The 19,442-nt window shown below is 49.3% G+C and overlaps 1 protein-coding gene across 2 annotated transcripts in view; it reads right to left on the reverse strand.

The window, feature by feature from the left end:
• Nucleotides 1-9,904: 9,904 nt before the first annotated feature.
• Nucleotides 9,905-19,442, reverse strand: part of C20H4orf50 (chromosome 20 C4orf50 homolog) — a 67,505-nt gene continuing 57,967 nt past the window's right edge. For both annotated transcript variants that reach the window (XM_030801075.1, XM_030801076.1), the window contains 2 exons: nucleotides 17,820-17,941; nucleotides 9,905-12,411 (listed from right to left, as the gene is read on the reverse strand). In XM_030801075.1, coding sequence (XP_030656935.1) covers nucleotides 12,166-12,411; nucleotides 17,820-17,941 — 368 coding nt within the window. In that variant the 3' untranslated portion in view covers nucleotides 9,905-12,165. The remainder of the gene's footprint in view (nucleotides 12,412-17,819; nucleotides 17,942-19,442) is intronic.

Consider the following 19,442-nt stretch of genomic DNA (forward strand, 5'->3'; position numbering starts at 1 on the left):
CCCCAGCAGGGTTGCAGATTTGTTAAGAAGAACACAATGCCCATGGCCCTGGAAGAGGCAAATGCTCTTAGATGAGGTGGCTGATGAGAAAGGAAGTTCAGCATAGGAGGAAAAGACCTCAATAATTGTGATGCTTGGGGAGCCTTGGGGAAAAAGAATGCAGCCTCCAGAAATATCCCTGACAACCAGGCGACCTGTCCATGCAGGCACGCGCAGAATGCAAGCTCAAGCAACAGATGGGAAAACAGCCCCCAAGAGGTTAGGGATCCCCTTCAAATCACCAACTGGTGAGAGGCAGAGGCAGCTCCCGCACTGCAGCCCCGAGGGCCTCCCATACTCACAACCCTTCCTTTTGCTGTCTCTGAGGTCCTTTTCACTCCCACTGGAGCCCCGGATGTGGCCTCATCCAGGCTGTATCCTAACACTCCTCCAAGTCCTGGAGATGGAAGGAAACCCCAGGATATCGGCTGGATCGTCCCCCTGGGAGCCCCTGATAAAATCAGGACTGCTTTATCTGCTGTCAGTTTCAAAAAACTAAACTTAGAAAGTCCAAAAGTGGGAGCTGTCAGCCCAGCCCCCAGGGTCCCTGCCAGCCTCTGCATGAGATCAGATACATCCAGATGCAGGCACCTCTTCCAGGAACTCCTCACTTCCAGGAGGGTCTGTCCCCTATGTGTGCCCACAGGATCTTGTCAGTACCTCTACCTCCATGGTCGATTTCGGACGAATCCACCAATGTACCTGTTTTTCTCTCCCACAGGTCTGTAACAACCCATGGGGTTGGGGACACTTCTCTCTGTGACTCCAGCAAGAAGCACAGAGCAGGCAGTTAGTAAATACTGGAGACTGAGAGAGTGAGGCTCACACATCACGTAAGCTTTGCAGGTGCAAAAATTCAATGAACTGAGGAACTGAAGAGGGGGCAATGGGAAGTGCTGCTAGAAGGAGTCTTCCAGCGGATAAGTGATGGAAGAATGATATTATAGGACACCTCGATTTCGTAACTAATGAGCTCATGATCTAGGTATTGGGCATTAGGGATGCTAACATCACAGAAAAAGAGAAAGCCAGGGCTGGGCACGGTGGCTCATGCCTGTAATCCCCACACTTTGGGAGGCCAAGGCAGGTGGGTCACCTGAGGTCAGGAGATCAAAACCAGCCTGACCAACGTGGTAAAACCCTGCTTCTACTAAAAATACAAAAGAGTGCGGTGGCTCACGCCTGTAATCTCAGCACTTTGGGAGGCCGAGGCAGGCGGATCATGAGGTCAGGAGATCCAGACAATCCTGGCCAACATGGTGAAATCCCGTCTCTAATAAAATACAAAAAATTAGCCAGGTGTGGTGCCATGCGCCTGTAGTCCCAGCTACTTGGGAGGCTGAGGCAGGAGAATCGCTTAAACCGGGAGGCAGAGGTTGCAGTGAGCTGAGATTGTGCCACTGCACTCCAGCCTGGTGACAAAGTGAGACACCATTTCAAAAAAAAAAAAAATTAGCCAGGTGTGGTGGTGGGCACCTATAATCCCAGCTGCTCGGGAGGCTGAGGCAGGAGAATCACTTGAACCTGGGAGGCAGAGGTTGCAGTGAGCCAAGAGCACACCATTGCACTTCAGCCTGGGCAACAGAGTGAGACTCCATCTCAAAAAAAAAAAAAAAAAGAGAAAGAGAGACGGCCAGACATTTGCCCCTGATGGAAGAACTTAACACCACCTTTAAAGGAGTTTTGAAAATAAAACCATTGAATCTGGATAAAATCAAAGCTCTAGAGCTAATGGCCAATTCAAGGACAGACAGCAGAGGGGAGAGCGCAGCAAACACCACAGCAGGGACACAGCAGCAAGACCCCCGCTCTGCGCACGTGAAAAACTGTATGTAGCACAGTGACCTGGTTTCCTCAACAGCATGTTGCAAGAAAATAAAAAGAGAAGGAGGCAGAAGCTATAGATGAAAAGACTTTAAAGACACACCACCAGTGTTCACAGATTGATGAGTGAACAAACAAGATGTGCTTCTCCTAGACAAGGGAAGATTATTCACCCTCAAAAGAAGGAAATTCCGGCCCACGCTCCAACACGGATGAACCTCAAAGACACTACCTAAATGAAACAAGCCAGTTGCTCACAAAAGGACAAATACTATGTGATTCTGTTCAGATCAGGTCCCTAGAGTAGCCAGACTCATAGAGACAGAAAGTGGATTGGTGGTTGTCAGGAGCTGGCAGAGATGAGAATGAAGAGTTAGTGTTTAATGGGAATAGAGTTTCGGTTTGGGAAGATGAGAAGGGTTCTGTGGGTGGATGGTGGTGATGGTTGAATAACAATGTAAATAAATGTATTTAAAGGTTAAAATGGGAATGTAAATAAATGTACTTAAAGGTTAAAATGGGCCGGGCCCAGTGGCTCATGCCTGTAATCCCAGCACTTTGGGAAGCCAAGGCGGATGGATCATCTGAGGTCAGGAGTTTGAGACTAGCCTGGTCAACATGGTGAAACCCCATCTCTACTAAAAATACAAAACAACTAGCCGGGCGTGGTGGCGGGTGCCTGTAATCCCAGCTACTCCAGAGGCTGAGGCAGGAGAATCACTTGAACCTGGAAGGCAGAAGTTGCAGTGAGCCAAGATCGCGCCATTGCATTCCAGCCTGGGCAACAAGAGTGAAACTCCATCTCAAAAAAAAAAAAAAAAAAAAAGTTAAAATGTAAATAAAATGTAAACTTTATAGGTTGGTGCAAAAGTTGGCGCAAAAAATTTTATAGGTTGGTGGTACTTTTAAATAGCAAAAACCACAATTATTTTTGGACAACCTGTTATGTTCTGTATATTTTATCACAAAGACAGACAATCACAGTGTGAAGACCTTATTTACATTCTGATTCAAATTAAACTGCAAATAATTTTTTAAACTATAAAACTGACAGGCCACTTAAAAATTTGAACACTGATTGGATATTTGATGAAGTGAAGGAGTCGTCATTTGAGGTGTGACGGTGGTATCATGACTGTTTAAAATATGAATTAAATGATATGATATCTAGCTTTACTTCAAAATAATAGGAGTGGAGAGAAGGGGGGTGGTGTAGAAATGAAACGAGATTATTCTTGAATTGGTCATTGTCGACGTTGCTGATATGAGGTTCCTTTTATTATTCTGTGTACTTTTGTAAAGGTTTGAAATTTTTCAAAACAAAATATTTTCAAAAATGGGGTTGAATCTGTTCTTTCACTCGCTAAGTTCTCCTGGGCAAGCTACTTCACCTCCCTCCTGCCTGCCTTCTTCAACCAGTTTTCCACTCAAAATGGCACTTCCTCCAGGACGCCTTGACTGATAACATCCAATAGAAAAGGTCACCCTCCTTGTTTCCTACTCACTGTCTCCACCCTGTTTTTCTTCCCTCACAACATCAATCAGGACTTGAAATTACACAATATATATGAATCTGTGTGTAGCCTTTCTCTTCCTGATGACTTGTTCATAGCTGAATCCCATACACCAAGAAGCATGACTGCACATAGGAGACGATCAGTAAGCATTGATCATGGGAATGAATGAATGAATGAATGAGTGGATGAATGAATGAATGAATGAATGAGTGGATGAATGAATGAATGAATGGATGGGTGGATGAATGAATGAATGAATCACCCACAGCATTAAGGCAATGACAAGAGTCCCTCCAGGTCAGCATAAGCATGAGTGAGACAAGGTGCTCAGCCCACACACAGAACAGAGTAGGGGCTCATGGCCACAATTTCATCCCCAAAGCAGCATGTGCTTTTCTTGCACTTGTTTTCATGGACCCTCAGCTCCTAGCTGGATGGCTGGCTGTCTTCTGGACCAGAACTAGAGTCCCGTCGAGAGTCCCCTCATTCTATCTCACTGCTCCCAAACCTGCCAACTTGAAAGTTTCTCTATGCCATGAGCGTCCTATTTACAAACTACAAAAGGTAGTTTTCTGTACAAGGTTGAGAGACTATCAATCATTCACAACTTAGTGTGAAATAGCTCAACCAAGTGGCTTTTCTCATAACAATATAGTAAAGCCACCTGCATTGAGGGAATGAAGCGGGGGTGGGTGGCACATGATTGTGAAACAAGAGAGACTCTGGAATGAGAAACTGAGGCTCAGAGAGGCTATGTCACTTTAGATCCCAAAGCTAGTTAATGACAGATCTGGTACTGGTATCCCAGTCTGTCTCATTCCAAGTTATTGTTGATTACCCTGCAAACCAACACTCGGAGAATAACCTTCATGAGCAAAGAAATACAAATGTGAAGCTGAGAAAGGAAGTCACTTTATCTATGGGGTGAAATTTACGGCCCTGTTAATAATGGCACAGATAAAATTCCATAATAAATGGTCTAAGACAGATGGTATGAAATAAATAACAGTCCTTCCAACAGAAAAATTAAATTTCAAAGCTGAAGAGAGTCTAAAGTCTCCCTGCTCTACCACCCTCCACACTTCCTGTTTCTTCTCCATCCCTTCCTATAATGCATTCACTCTCCGTCCTACCTACCTTCTTGCTAATCCAGACCTCTTCCTCAACCCCAGCAAAACTCGGGCCCTCTCCTCCTTCGGCAGCAGGTGGCAATGTGGCAATGTGCAGGAGGAGCTGGGTTCCAATCCCTCTCCTCCTCTGCTCTTCCCTGAACCATTGCCTTCCTACCCCCTCTACTCCCAAAGCAAAAATAAAAAGGATGATAAAATTTTCTCATCTAACAGAACTTGTACTAGAGACAGTGAAAAACAATAAAATATGTGCTTGGAAGTGCCATTAAAATAAAATGAAGTAACTAGTTCATGGAGTCATTCAACAAGCATGTACTGAGCCCTGGGAGGAGGCCAGCACTGTTCTAGGCACCAGGGATGGAGCTGCCAACAAACCAGGGTCAGGAGTCGCAAGAGGCAGCTGGATCCTGGGTGGAGGCGACAAGACCTACTGATGGAGGGGATCTGAAGATAGATGGGTAGATGATAGATAGATAGATAGATAGATAGATAGATAGATAGATAGATAGACAGACAGATAGATAATAGATGATAGATAGATAGACAGATAATAGATAGATAGATAGATAAGAAGAAGAGGAGAGAATAGAAGTTAAGTCACTTTTCAACTTTCTTTGCTCTACTGAATTTGCACAGAAAGCCAATGAGAAGCCAGCTGAATTGCACCCCAGAATCCCAGAAGGGCTGGCAGTGGGGACGGCAGGTGCCTCCAGAGCGAGGGAGCAGGGCGAAGTGCATGAGCACTGGCTGGCCCCTCCTCAGAAGCAGCGGGGCTGGTCTCTGGCCCCAGGCGGCACAGTCAAGGGACCACCGCTCCCCACCTGGCTGTGGGTGGAAGGTCCTTGGCTGGGGACCTCCATCCACTCTATCCACCCCTTCCCTCACCACTTCCCTTCCTTAAGGGAACCTGGGGGGAGATATTCCAAACTGCCTAAAAGGTCAAGCGCTATAGAGAGAAACGGGCTGGCTCCTTCGAGGACTCCATCGTTCTTTTCTGGACGTCTCTACTTAGATCCTCAGGGAGAAGCCAGAAACAAAGCCGGGTTTCCGGGAGAGGAAGGAGCGTGCTCAGAGAGGCCATGGACATGCACAGTTCCCGGCACCGGCACTCCCCCCTCCAAGAACAACTCGTTTTGGCACCGGCTGCGTGCATCCACCCCTGACTCCACTTGAATTCCCTATCATAAGTTTTGGTTTTGCCTAGAAATATTTTATGCCATTGTGAAGATATTCAAGGAACAGCCAAAGGGAGCCAAAAGCTGCTGGGAGCCTGCTCTGTGATGAGCACTATTTTCAGGTGGCTGCTTCTGGTCTTGACCCCTGTCCTGCATGGGGTGTCCTAGGTCTGCTGTGAGAGGCAGGAGGCTGGATGCTATCAGTTCTTCCTCCTCCTACCATAGCAGAGGAGTGTGAGTCCCCGCCCCACTGATGTTCATGCGACTTACTGTGGCATGGAGCGGGCCTGAATCCCAGCCCTCTGCCTGAAGCAAAGCCTCCCAGCTGAGCCCAGCCTGGTCAGCTGAACCCTAGCCGAGCTGCAGACCAGAGAGTGAGAAAGAATGGCTGGGAGTCACTGAGTTTGGGCTGGTTTGTTACACGGTAATATTGTGGCTACAGTTGACTTACACAGAGAGGTTAAAAGACTCACCTAGAGACACACAGCTATGAAGCAGCAGCTCCACGACCATTCCCACTGCCTTGGGTCCTTGTCCAGTACTAACCTGGCCTCAAGCTGGGCACGGGTGGAGTCACAGTAACTTCCTAAAGGAGGACCCAGGATGCAGGTGCTGCGACTATTTGGGGATAAAAGGCAGGACGCAGTGACAGCAGTATCCTAATCCCGCCAGTGAGCAGAGAGCACCGTCCCATCATCCCATGGCAGGACTGCTCGCAGGCCAGGTCCTGGGAGAGTGCCAGCCTCCTGAGTCTGGCAGGAGGGCGCATGGGGGCAGGTCCAGCCCCTCTGGCACTGTACAAGCGAAGCTGGAGGGCCCTGCTGGGAGGCCTTGGGGACTCCAAGACCTGCCCACCCCAGGCTGCTGACTCAGCATCGCCAGGTCTGAGTCAGCAAAAAACACTGTGCTGGGCCACACAGTGCCTTTGTGCAGAATTGCAAAAAGATGCCCGCTCCAGGTGGACATAGGTAGCAGGGCTTGGCCAGGACGGCTGAGGCAGCCTCTGTAAAAGGCACTGTTTCCTCCAGACAGGCACAGCCCAAGGAAAGAGTACGGCTGGATTTCAGCCCCTTCTGCCCCTGGACCAAGTGACTTGCTTAGGACACAACCTGAACAACCAGACACAGTAGCTCTGGAAGAGCGGGGTCAATGCCTCTTTGGTTCCTGCTGCTGACAGTGAGCCCACCCACAGCCAAGCTAAGAGCTGGCTCTGCCTCCCCAGCTCCCAGGACAGCGACAGCACACAGTAGGCCCACAGCAGTCAGTGTGTGTGCCATGGATGGACTATCAGTGACAACAGGGAGTGGCTACTCTAGGCTCCTGTCTGCAGCCTCCCCTTGTGTGTGTCAGGCTGGGGGTGGGGTATTGATCTGGGGTCTGGCCCAGTGTCCAGCAAACACCAGGAACCCAGCCCCAGGGCTGGGCATGGGGAAGCAGCAGCAGCTGGGAGCTCAGCTCCCCCCACCCCTGCCCTCAGCCCTGCACCTGCTGCCTGATGCTAAATTACTCTCAGCCACTCAGACAGAGCCATGGCTCGAGGGCCCCAGGGAGCAATGGGCTGAGATTCTGTAGCAGATAAGGGAATTGATGTGTGTTGGGAGGGAAAGGAGAGGAGAAAAGATGGACTGGGAGGATGGGGGAGGGGGATCAGCTCCAGGCAGCAAAGCTGACCTCCACTCCCATCTAGGGATCCCTGGGCAGGCAGTGCATGGAGAGGGGAGGGCTCTGGAGTGTCACATGCCAGCCTGTATTTGATTCATTCATTTTTAAAGGATCAAATCAAGTAAAAGTTACTGGCCCAAGCAGCAGGGATGCAAATTCTTCCAGATAAACAAATGTGGACATTTAGGGAACGGAAGATGCCCAGCTCAGCCCACCTCCAGAAGGCCCAGACAAAACAACCCTCAAATCCAAGGGAAAGGCTGTTCCAGAAAAGACTGACCAGTGGAAAGGACCAGAGATGCTGGTTGGGAGAGACCCGAGAGAAGCCTCAGCAGCCGCAGGCATTGAGCTCCTGTTACTTTCAGGATTAAAGCTGAGAAGGAAACCTCCGGACAGGCTCGTTACAACCCCTGCAGACCTCTGCTGACCTGCCCTGTGCACAGGCCCGAAGCAGCAGCCTTGCTTCCCTCTGACCCCTGCTGTCTTCCTCGTGAGCTCTTCAGCTGTGAGCGTGTCTCCCTCTGAGCGCCTGCCCCTACCTCTCCTTCCCACCCGCACCTTAAGTGATTTGTTTTCATTCTGTTTTTTAAAAATGACAAGCATGGAGATAAAGCAGTGGCGGCATTTCTGTAGCTCTAAGCATGTCACAGGGCCCCCCTTGAGTGCTTCACAGACGCTAACTCACTCACACCTCACCACCGCCCTTGGAGGCAGGCAACCCCATTTTACCAATGAGATCACAGAGGCAGGGAGAGGTAAGGGGAAGAGCTGGGGTCCAAAGCCAGGCGGGGGTGTGTGCTTGGCTCCTGGGTCACCTGCCTCCAGCGTTACGGGGGAAAGGACGAGGGGTGGTCACACACCTGGGCTGTGAATGCCACCACGGGGCACTGGCCACGTGATACCTTTCAAGGCTCCATGAGATAAGATGATGTCACAGGGCTGTAATTGCCATTTTCCCAGGAGGAAGCCAAGCCTGAAGGGGCCAGGCAGAGGGCCCATAGCTGCCGCATGGTGGATGAGGATAGGAACACAGGACCATATAAGCCTTCCTGGCTCAGCCCAAAGGCCACTTCTCAGCGCCTCACCAGCCTCCAAATTGCCCAGCGCTCTATCAGTCATCCCCGGCAGCCAGATCCCAGCTTCCCAGCTGAGGTCACTCCTGCTTGTGAGCACCTGCAGGTGGAAACGCAGCTGGCCCCTCCGGTGGAGTCAGCAAGCAGACACCTGCTTGCTAACTCCCATCTCCCCCACTCAGAAGCATCCTTGTCAGCACAGGGCCCTGTCTGTGATGCTAAATAGAATCCACACATCACAGGCAGGTGCTGGCAGGGTTGGGGGCCCCAGGCACCCCCAAGCTCCGCAAGTAGATTAAAACACTGCTACAACTTCAAAGAGGGTGAGGAGTGGAGTTTGGCCAAGGCCAACAAAATGACAAATGTTAACTTCCTCTGACCCAGGATTTCCTCTTAGCAATTTGCCCTCAGATACACAGTCATGCATATAACCATGGCGATAGGTTGTGAGAAGTGTGTGGTTAGGTGACTTCCTCATTGTGGGAACATCAGAGAGGGTCACACAGCAGGATCACAAAAAAGGCAATGTCTTCCTTCTGGAACCTTCCACTCCAGGATTACAGAAAGCCATGTATCTCTACCACCATTTCCTACCCCAACCCTACCTGGGCTTTTGCTCATGATTTCTCCTAGCTTGGAGGCCTCCTCTCCCAGGCTGATCCCTGCTCATCTCCAGGACTCAACTCAGAGGGTACTTCCTCCAGGAAGCCCTCCCTGACTGCTCATTGGTCAGCCGCCCACTCCATGGCCCCTGGGCCTTGTGTTGTCCCTGTTCATGTCACTCGGCTAGAGCAAAATCTGGAGGACAGGAACCTGGAGTGAGACTCCTGTGACCAAACCGCAGCCCTTCACCTGTCCTGACAAGTGCTCAGAGAAGCATCTGCTGAGCAGAACTCCTTTGCAGCTCAAGCAGAAGGCCTCCCAGGAGCACAGGAAAACAAGCCAGGCAGCAGGGAGGGACCTTGCACTAATGCTTCTGCTGCTTGGCCTCAGGCCAAGCCAACCCTCTCCTCTGATTTGCTTAAAAGCCGAGGTAGGGCCCCTTTATGCAGTGGGGGAGGGGTGTATTTACCTCGCAGGGTTTAGGGCTCCGCCTCCAGGGAAGTCCACCATTGTTGTTTGCTGACAGTTCGTGTGACAAATTGTTTTCTGCCGCAGAGCCAGGCTGGACCGTCTGGCTGGTCTCCAGAGGCCTCAGGGTCACTCGTAGAGTCATTCCCTGCCTGCGGGGCAGCCTGAGACCAGCTCCTGTGTGCCAAGTTCCTGCCTGAACCTGCTGGGGTGCCAGAGCAGGTCCTGCCCCCGGAGCATCTGATGGGTGGCAAGGAGCCACCACGTGCACTTCCAAAGGCTGCGGTCTACAGACCAGGCGAGGGGAGTCCGCCATCCTGTACTGTGCCCCAGGGAGCCAGGGCACAAAGCTTGAGCGGACCCAAAGTGCTAGACCCAGATGGGAATTCATGGCCTGGCAGAATAAGTGGCTCTGCCTTGGAAACATGATTTATTAGGGACTCGTTGTGTTAAGCTGCAAAGGTCGTCTTGGCTTGCTTTAATGGATTTCCTGGGTTGCCTTTCTGCCCAGGCCCAGCACGTGAGCACGGCAGAGGGGAGCATGAAGTGACAAGACACCGGATGTCTGAGCTCCTGGGAGTCCTGGAGACCAGATGTGGTGGCACCACGCTGCATCTCGCTGGCTCAGCAAGGGCTCAGCTGGCTGTCCTCGACTGCACCGGGTTTCTGTCCTCTCTCTGTCATGTTCCTGATGCTCAAAGCTAATGACATTGCCCCAAAATACACAGGGAGGCAGAAGGCGGATCACCAAACAAGTGCTGCAGGTCACTTCCTGCTTGGAAATTGTAGGGAAGCCCTAGGGTGGTCGAACCGACACAGGGATCACCGCAGTGGTTTCCAATCTGGGGATCCTTGAGGGGTGGTAACGGGGCCACAGGGTCTCCAGAGGGGTCCCTGAAAACCTAGATGGACAGCATCATCTTTACTTCTTCCCCAGCAGCATCCAGCCAGACGCTCGCACAGCAGTCACTAAATGCATATTGAATAAATAAATAGATCTGTGGGTAAATCAATCCAGGAATACATGGATGAAGTGCTAACCCATCAGAAAACTCCATAAACTAATTTAAAGGGTGGAACTCAATGTGCCGAGGCCGCGTTTCTTAACGTCTCAGTGGCTCCCCAATTTTCCTCGAAATAAAACCCACTAGTTTCTATAATTGTACAACATAAGTCACATGAGATGTTAACATCAAGGGAAGCCCGGGGAAGAGTCTACGGGAACTCTGTGTAATTTTCATTTCAAAACAAAAAGCTAAACTATGTTAAAATAAATCTGTGCACTTTGACACTTCCTGGGGAGCCCTCAGTTCCTTGTCCTTGTCCTTGTTTGTCCTTCCATGAAGGGACAGCCACTTCCAGGAGAGGACAGAATTGGACAGGTAGCGGCTTTGGCCTTTCCCTTAAGCCCCTCCTCAGCCCCTTCCCAAAGTGAGAAGTGACATCTCTGGTAGGTGAGCCTGGGTCAGGGTCTGGTGTGTGTCGTCCAAGCCCCCAGACTCTCTTTTTGGGGGGCTGCCCTCAGGATAGAAGTGCTCTTCTCCTGGGTCGCCCACCTGATTTGGGGCACAAGTCTCTGTTCTTGGTGGAAGGAAGGGGTGCTGGATGGGTGCTGGATGGGACTGCTTGCAGCTGGCTTGACAAGAGCATGCTTTGCCCACTTTCCCGCCAGGGGCACATCCACAGTTCAGTTTTATACCTCAGGGCCTTTGCACATGAGTTCCCTCATACAGCAGCACCCTTCCCACCTCACCCACGGGACGATGCCCAGCCATTCCTTTGTGGCTGACTTCCAATTCTCCCAAGCCAAGTAGAACGGACCCTTGCCTTCATCCCGTCATTCAGGGCACATGTGACACTTGCGTACGTGCTGATTTACTCACAAGAGTATCTCTCCCATTGTCCTGTGAGGTCCCCGGCGCCAGGATCAACATTGACTTGTCTCTTCTCCTTCATGCCACATTGCCTGGCATCCAGTGGATATCAATAGACATTTTTGGAGTGAATGGACTGATTAGAAAGTTCTGGTTAGTTTTAATGTTTTTAAATGTAAAATATATAATGACTTAAGTTAGGTGTTTCACTTACTAGACAAAAATTCTTCTAAAACATGGGAAGGACCCCGGGGGCAGAAAAAATAACAAAACAATTCTCCATGGCTGATCATGTTCGGAGCTATGAGATCTGTCCTCGGCTCTCGACCTCAGCATTGGCGACCCTCGGGCTGTAATTCTTTGATGTAGGAGGCTGGCCTGGGTATTGTAGGATGTTTCATAGCATCTTTGGCCTCTACCCACCAGATGCCAGTAGCAGCGTCCCAGCTGTGACAACCAAAAATGTCTCCAGACATGGCCAGATTTTCCCTGGGGGGCTAAAACTGCTCCCAGTTGAGAACCTCTGGACCAATCATTCAATAGGTTTTGGTACAGTAAATATTTCCTATGCTGCCTTGACACAGCCAAAGCCAAACTCCTCAGAATTTGCCAGGCACAGGCCAGCATTTCTCTCAAACTCTGACAATGAACACAAAATCCCAAAGCCAAAGACAAAACCACTTGCCACTAAATGAGGGCTTTGATTGCTACCAATTTCTTAAAGCACTCTCTGAAGGTTCTGCTTCAAATATTTATGGAGTCTATGAAATGGCTCCGGAGAATGAGTGGCCCTATTACATTTATAACTCCAGTGGTGATTTATGGACCTGGGAATTGCTGCAAATGCTTTGTCTAAGCTCTTGGTGAAAAGCCAGGATCCTCGCTGGGCTCAGGAGCTCGGAGGGTGCTGAGACGTTATCGACTTGGAGGGCAGGACAGGGCATTCCGCCTTTTTCTTGCAGACGTTGTGCGGGGAGTCCTGGTTCCACAGTGACCGCTGCCAGGCACGTTCCAGGATCAAGTGTGGACACCAAGGACAGAGGGAGCTGCAGGCAAGAGGACAATGAAATGGTCTCTGTGTCCACATGTTTGTAAAAGCCCCTCCATTCACAAGTTTAATCAAAGGAAGAGATGACAATGATAGCTAACAGTTACGGGGCACTTTCTGTGCCTGGCACCAAATACTCTTCACACATTGGCTCACTTCCTTTGGTGACAGTTCAATGAGACACACGCTGTCATCACTGCATTCTGGGTCAGAAAATGAGATTGGGGCAGCGTGAGGCTCCCTCTCCATGTCATGTGGTAGGTGCCTGACAATACAGTCATGAGCGGGCGTTCCTGTAGAGTGGATATCCTCTATAAATTTTCTCCTTCCCGGTGATAAGAGAAAGTGACCTTCCCTTGAAAGGGGAAGTAATGTCTTGCTGTTTGCAAACCTCATGCCCAGCACATCTCAGGGCTTTCCCCAAATATGCCGTCTTACTTGCCTTCACTTAGTTCCCCCAACAAGCTATCATCAGGCCCACTTTATAGATGAAAACCCACTTAACAGTTTAAGAGATTCTAAATGCCTTCACTAAATGTATTAGCTCTGAAGTGGCTGGCTTCAAGTTCAAAGCCAAGCCCATCTGATTTCAAATCTCCGCTCTTTCTACGTCTCCTTTCCAGTCACTATTGTACCTGTGATCCCTTCACGACCAGCATCTCACACCTCTCAGGCACCTTCCCTGCAAATGACAGGAAGGACCACCTCACTAGGTAACATGGTAACATGTGAGTCCTGCTAATGCCTCTTCTCCCTCCTCTAAAGGGTGTGGCAGGTGTGTCGATGCCTTGCCAGACAGATGAGCAGAATGGAGCCAACTTCTCCACCAGTCCTGGGAGGCAAGAGCAGCCGCAGGTTTGCAATGAGCAGGGCCTTTTGCCTCGCCGGTGGAAGACGGCTGAAAAAGAGGCTGGACAGCAGAGGCAGGGAATCGGCGATCACTATGTGCCAAGCCTGACCTTGTCCCTGCCCTCAAAGCACTTCCAATCCAGTGGGAGAGGCAGACACATAAACTCAATATTATGCTGCAGTGTTCAAGCCTGAAGAGAGACCCACACAGGTGCTGATGAAGCCTCCAGGACGGAAGTGCTGACTGCACACTGCGGAGCTGGGAAGGCCTCATGGAGGCAGTGTCTGAGCTCGGCTTTTGGGGAGGAGCAGGATTCTGTTATGTGTTTAAAACACAAGGTCATTCCGGGCTGACTAATATGCGTGTAGGAGTCTGGATTCCATCTTATAATAATAATAATGATAGTCTGCCAGGCTCATGCCTGTAATCCCAGCACTTTGGAAGGCTGAGGTGGGTGGCTCACCTGAGGTCAGGAGTTCAAGACCAGCCTGGCCAGCATGGTAAAACCCTGTCTCTACTAAAGGCGCTACCTGTCCAATTCTGTCCCCTCCTGGAAGTGGCTGTCCCTTCATGGAAGGACAAACAAGGACAAGGACAAGGAACTGAGGGCTCCCCAGGAAGTGTCAAAGTGCATACATTTATTTTAATGTAGTTTAACTTTTTGTTTTGAAATGAATGTCTCTACTAAAAATACAAAAATTAGCTGGGTGTGGTGGTGCATGCCTGTAATCTCAGCTACTCAAAAGGCTGAGGCAGGAGAATCGCTCAAACCTGGGAGGCAGAGGTTGCAGTGAGCCAAGATCATGCCTCTGCACTCCAGCCTGGGCAACAGAGGGAGACTCCATCTCAAAAACAACAACAACAATAATAATAATGATAATGATAGTTTAAGCCATATGAAATTACTGTTTCTGAGGGAAAGAGTAGTATAATATTGGCAATTTCCTAGGGTTCAATCTACAACAGTGAACATTTACTGAGCTCTTGCGATGTATCATTCCAAGCACTTTCCACGTATTGATTCATCGCATCTTTACAAAATCCAAGAAGATAAGTGCTATTATTATTATCCCATCATACAGATGAAGCAACAGAAGCCCAGAGAGGTGAAGTGCTGTGCCCAAGGCCACACAGCTAATAGGAGCCTGCTGCAAGATTTGAACCTAGGCCATACGGCTCTCAAGCCTGCCTGATTCCCCACCACAGTGACAGCTGAACCCAGGGATGTAGTGTTGGATTTTCAGTGGCTGAGTGATAGGATGAGGCTAATGATATAGAGGGCGAAACATTTCCTCACTCACTAAAGATTTGTCAGCCTTTTCAGGACATGTTTGCGTACTCTTAAGCTCTCTTCTTTTTTCACTAAGCTCGACCGTACAGTAATAGAATTGTGTGACATGCGGCAAATTTAGTTACTGCCCTTCAAAACTCCATGGCCTCATTTTCCTTGTAGGTCACTAAACCCCTGGTGTCATTATTTAACAAGTTTGTTTTCAGCATGGGAAGCTCTTCCCCAAAACCAGCCCAGATACATGGCTTGCAGTCTGTTTTTGCCCAGGGCAGGGAGCTCTGTCCCCAAATGCTCATGACGACTGGACAGAACCAAGACTGCAGCGAAAATGCAGTGCTGGGAACCAGGAGCACGTGCCGTGCGCCTTCCAGAGAAACAGCCTGATGGTCCCTGTCTCTGGCTAACTACTTACCCGACAAGTGCTTCTGAAGGCCTCCCATGGGCCAGGTACCATGCAAAGCATGGGAAAAACGTTTAAATTGACATTCTGCCATCTTGCTGCAAAGAAACAGAAGTCCTCTATGGACTTGAAATGATTTCCAACAGAGGAAGGGTTTCCAGTCCAGTGGCATTCTGTGTTTTTAGTGATAACTTTGAAGAAAGCTGAAGAACACCTGACAAACTTGGAACCATAAGGGTATTAAGATGCATTTTTGGTTTATCCATTCATGCAACATATCACTCCAACTATGTCCTCAAAAGCTTTGCTGCAGGTTTCTGGCCAGTATCACTGACAGCAGACATTAGAGGGTTCGTTCTCACACTGAGCTCCAGATTGGAACTTTGAGGGAGGGAAGAGGGACTGCTCCTCTTCCCGCAACCCCGCCCCATCCAGGCCACGCCCCATCTGGCCACAGAACGATCAGAGGGCCAGCTCCGGAGCCAGGTGCCCCGGGTTGGGAGCCCAGCTCTGCCACTTGTGAGCTGGGTGACCTTTGCCCCCTCTGTGCCTCACCTTTTCTCACAGGTAAAGTGGAGCTGATGCTGATATCTATTTGGTGGGCCCTTTGTGGGACTGGATGAGCCAATGTCGGCGCAGTAAGATTTGGGTATGTTTTCTGTTTCGCTGCTGTTGCTATCACTGTCATCATTATCCTCTTCTAGTCTCCTCTCTACCTCCTCATACTTTATGCTCCAGCGATGTTGCTTGCCATGCCTCCAAATGCCTCATGGGCACTCACCCTCCCGTCTTTTTGCAAGTGCTCCCTTCGCCTAAAATATTTTCTTCTTTTTTTTTCTTTTCTTTTTTTTTTTTTTTGAGATGGAGTCTCACTCTGTTGCCCAGGCTGGAGTGCAGAGACACGATCTTGGCTCACTGCAACCTCTGCCTCCCAGGTTCAAGCAATTCTCCTGCCTCAGCCTCCCGAGTAGTTGAGACTACAGGCATGTACCACCATACCCAGCTAATTTTTATATTTTTAGTAGAGACGGGGTTTCACCATGTTGGCCAGCTAGTCTCAAACTTCTGACCGCAAGTGATCCGCCCTCGGCCCCTCGAAGTGCTGGGATTACAGGCGTGAGCCACTGTGCCCAGCCTGCCTAAAATATCTTCTACCTGCTGCCGATAAGGTAGATCAAAATAAAAAATCAGAGGTAATTATCCTAGGAATGATCAAAGCTTTGTTTTTATTACTAGATAAGAAGTCATTTAAAATGAAGTTTACCCATCAGAAAAAAAAAAGTTTAAGGCCAATAACAATAGCTATCATTTTTTTAATACCTCCTCTATTTTTGATTCCAGGCACTATAATAAATACTTCATATGCATGATTTCATTGAATTGTCCCAACAAGCCTGAGAGGCAAATATTGTTGTCTCTTTTATCTTCTAGATAAAATAAATTAAAGTAATCATGGAGACAGGAAAGAAGCCATGGGGATAAAAGAAGGGAGAAAAATTACAATCGGCTGAAATAAAATGAGTAAGAGCAGTTTTCCTTCTGAATAATGGCTGCTTTCTCCTTTTTACTGTGAGCACCTCTGATGTGCCAGGCACACACTCAGCTCTGCCTGCCTGATTTCTCCTCCTAACAGTAGGACGCAGGCAGCCGCCTTTCACAGCTGACAGTTACGTGCAGGCAGATGAAGTACTTGCCCAGCATCACACGGAACTAAAAAGGGGTAGGGCTGGGACTTGAACTCAGATCTGCCAGACCCCAAAGCTCATAAGTAAAGTAAGTTTTCTCTGGGAAGACAGAGGGGAGTGCTGCTCTGGCAATGACTGATTAGGGTCTTTGGGACCAAACCTGCAGTATGTGCAACTAGAAAAGCTAGGGGGAAACGTAACAGAACATTTGTCTGAAGCCATCTGAGAGCTACCAAGGCCATGAGGACTTGTGAGACCAAAATTGAAAATAGAACAGAAGCCAAGAAAAGCGAGCAGGGCACTTGAGGACCTATTTCCCCTTGAGGTGAAGGCAGGGTCTGTGCAGGAAGGAGCCAGCTGAGAGGGTGAAAAGCGAAGGAGAGCTCTGAGCAGCCTCTTGGGGCCGACAGGGGAAAGGGCTCTCAGATACTCGACAGGCTTTTATGCCCTAGGAGTGAGCGTGAACCGGAAACGCAGCAGACCTCCTGAGCACTGGAACTCCTCGTCGACTCAGCCCTGATGTGAGGAAGATGGCCTGCCCTGAGCAGAACAGAAGAAGTCCTCTGTGGATGGAGATACTGTCAGGCCTCAAATTGTGTCATCAAGGTTTCATACATGATGTCCAACATCCACTAAAAGTCACCAGACCAGCCGGGTGTGGTGGCTCATGCCTGTAATCCCAGCACTTTGGGAGGTCGAGGTGGGTGGATCACGAGGTCAGGAGCTCGAGACCAGCCTGGCCAACAGAGCGAAACCCCATCTCTACTAAAAATACAAAAATTAGCCGGGCATGTTGGTGGTGGGCGCCTATAATCCCAGATACTCAGGAGGCTGAGGCAGGAGAATCGCTTGAAACCAGGAGGCAGAGGTTGCAGTGAGCCGAGATCGTGCCACTGCACTCCAGCCTGGGCAACAGAGCAAGACTCCATCTCAAAAAAAAAAAAAAATGTCACCAGACCTAGGACACATGATTTGACCAGAAACAAACATTAAAATTAGATCATAGAAGGAGACTGAGGGTGAAACCGGGGGGCTGTTCTGGAGTCGGTTGTGTTCTATTTCTTGACCTGGTGGTGGCTTTCTGGGTGTATAAAGCTTGGATAATTTGCTAAGCTGTAAATGTGTTGTACTTTCAATAACAAAGTTCATTTAGGAAATGAGGTGACAGGTGCCTTCTCACCTTCAGAGAATCCAGTTGGGCTGTCTGTGCTGGCCACTCCGGCTCGGGAACAGGCCAGGACTCTGAAGACAATGAGCTTTGGAGGACACTGTCCATTTCAGGATTCAAGAGGTATGTCTGAGCTGGAAGGGAAAATTCTCAGTCAAGCCTCCACCCAGGAACCTAGGTGAAAAGTCTACAAGTGTCTGAGCCCTGTCATAACCTTCTTCACTCTCTAGCCATTCCCAGATGATTCCCAGTTTCCATACCCTGGGGCAGAGGTCCTCTCAGATGCCTTTGAGCTCTCCAAGGACCTCACCCATACGCCTCTGATGGTGCTGTCATGATCTTGGGGCATCCCAGAAAACTGCCTGCCTGCCTGCCTGCCTCACCTTCCCCTACCTGGCTGCAAGCTCATTCTATGCAGGGACCACCACCTTTGCAAGCCGGCTTAGCTTCGTAAGCCCAGCAACACCTGTGTGGGATCTGGCACGTGGTGGCCCTCCAGAAATGTCCAACAAAAAAATAACCTAATCGGTCTAGCGCATTTCCTTCTTTGAAACGGGATGAAGCTGAGCAAGAGAGGGAAGGAGACTTGCCTGGGGCCACAGAGAGAAAATTAGTGGCAGAAGCAGACCACCTAGGATCTGTGCCTCTCCAACTGTGAGAACAGGCACCAAGTCAGGCTGTAGGGACAGAAGGCCAAGGTAGAGAAGGACAGGCCCATCCTGAGGCGTCAAAGACTGAGAACACGTTTCTCTGCTCCTGTCCTGACATCCTGCTATGTGCCAGGGGCCAGACACTCCAGAGGAAGGTCATATTACCTTCCTCTTAAAAGAGTGTATGGCTCAGAGAGGTTAATGAACTCATCTAAGACCACACAGCTGGCAAGAATAGAATCTAGTAATAAGAACCACTAGATGAACAGGTCTCAGTAGCAGCTCTGTCTTAAAGGTAACACCATCCACACGTTCTACATGTTTTTATCAAGCACCTGATCCGAACACAACACTAAACAAATCCTTAGGAGCCCCATCCCACCCCCACGCTGAGGGTAGTAAGCTGAGCTTCAACAAGGCCCAATCAAATACCACCTGTTCCCCCAAAACTATTGAAATAAAAAAGAGTAAAACAAGGCCCAGGAAAATTCTGTCTGGTCAGGTAGCAGCTTCATTTTCTTCCTAATAATAAAAATAGGCTGGGTGCAGTGGCTCACGCCTGTAATCCCAGCACTTTGAGAGGCCAAGGCAGGCAGATCACATGAGGTCAGGAGTTCAAGACCAGACTGGCCAACATGGAGAAACTCTGTGTCTACAAAAATACAAAAATTAGCCAGGCATGATAGTGGGTGCCTGTAATCTCAGCTACTTGAGAGGCTGAGGCAGGAGAATTGCTTGAACTGAGGAGACGGAGGTTGCAGTGAGCTGAGATCATACCGATGCACTCCAGCGTGGGCGACAGAGCAAGACTCCATCTCAAAAATAAATAAATAAATATATAAATAAATAATAAAAACAGCAGAATTTAAAAAAAGCACTCATGTTACCAACTCTCTGAGTAACCACGACTAGTAGTTTAGTTGCTGTCCTAGCTTAAGTTGCAGATCAGACCCAGACGTGCACATCGAATTATACAGTTATAATT

The sequence above is a fragment of the Nomascus leucogenys genome, chromosome 20 (assembly GCF_006542625.1).
Source record: "Nomascus leucogenys isolate Asia chromosome 20, Asia_NLE_v1, whole genome shotgun sequence".
In the NCBI taxonomy this organism is placed as follows: Eukaryota; Metazoa; Chordata; class Mammalia; order Primates; family Hylobatidae; genus Nomascus; species Nomascus leucogenys.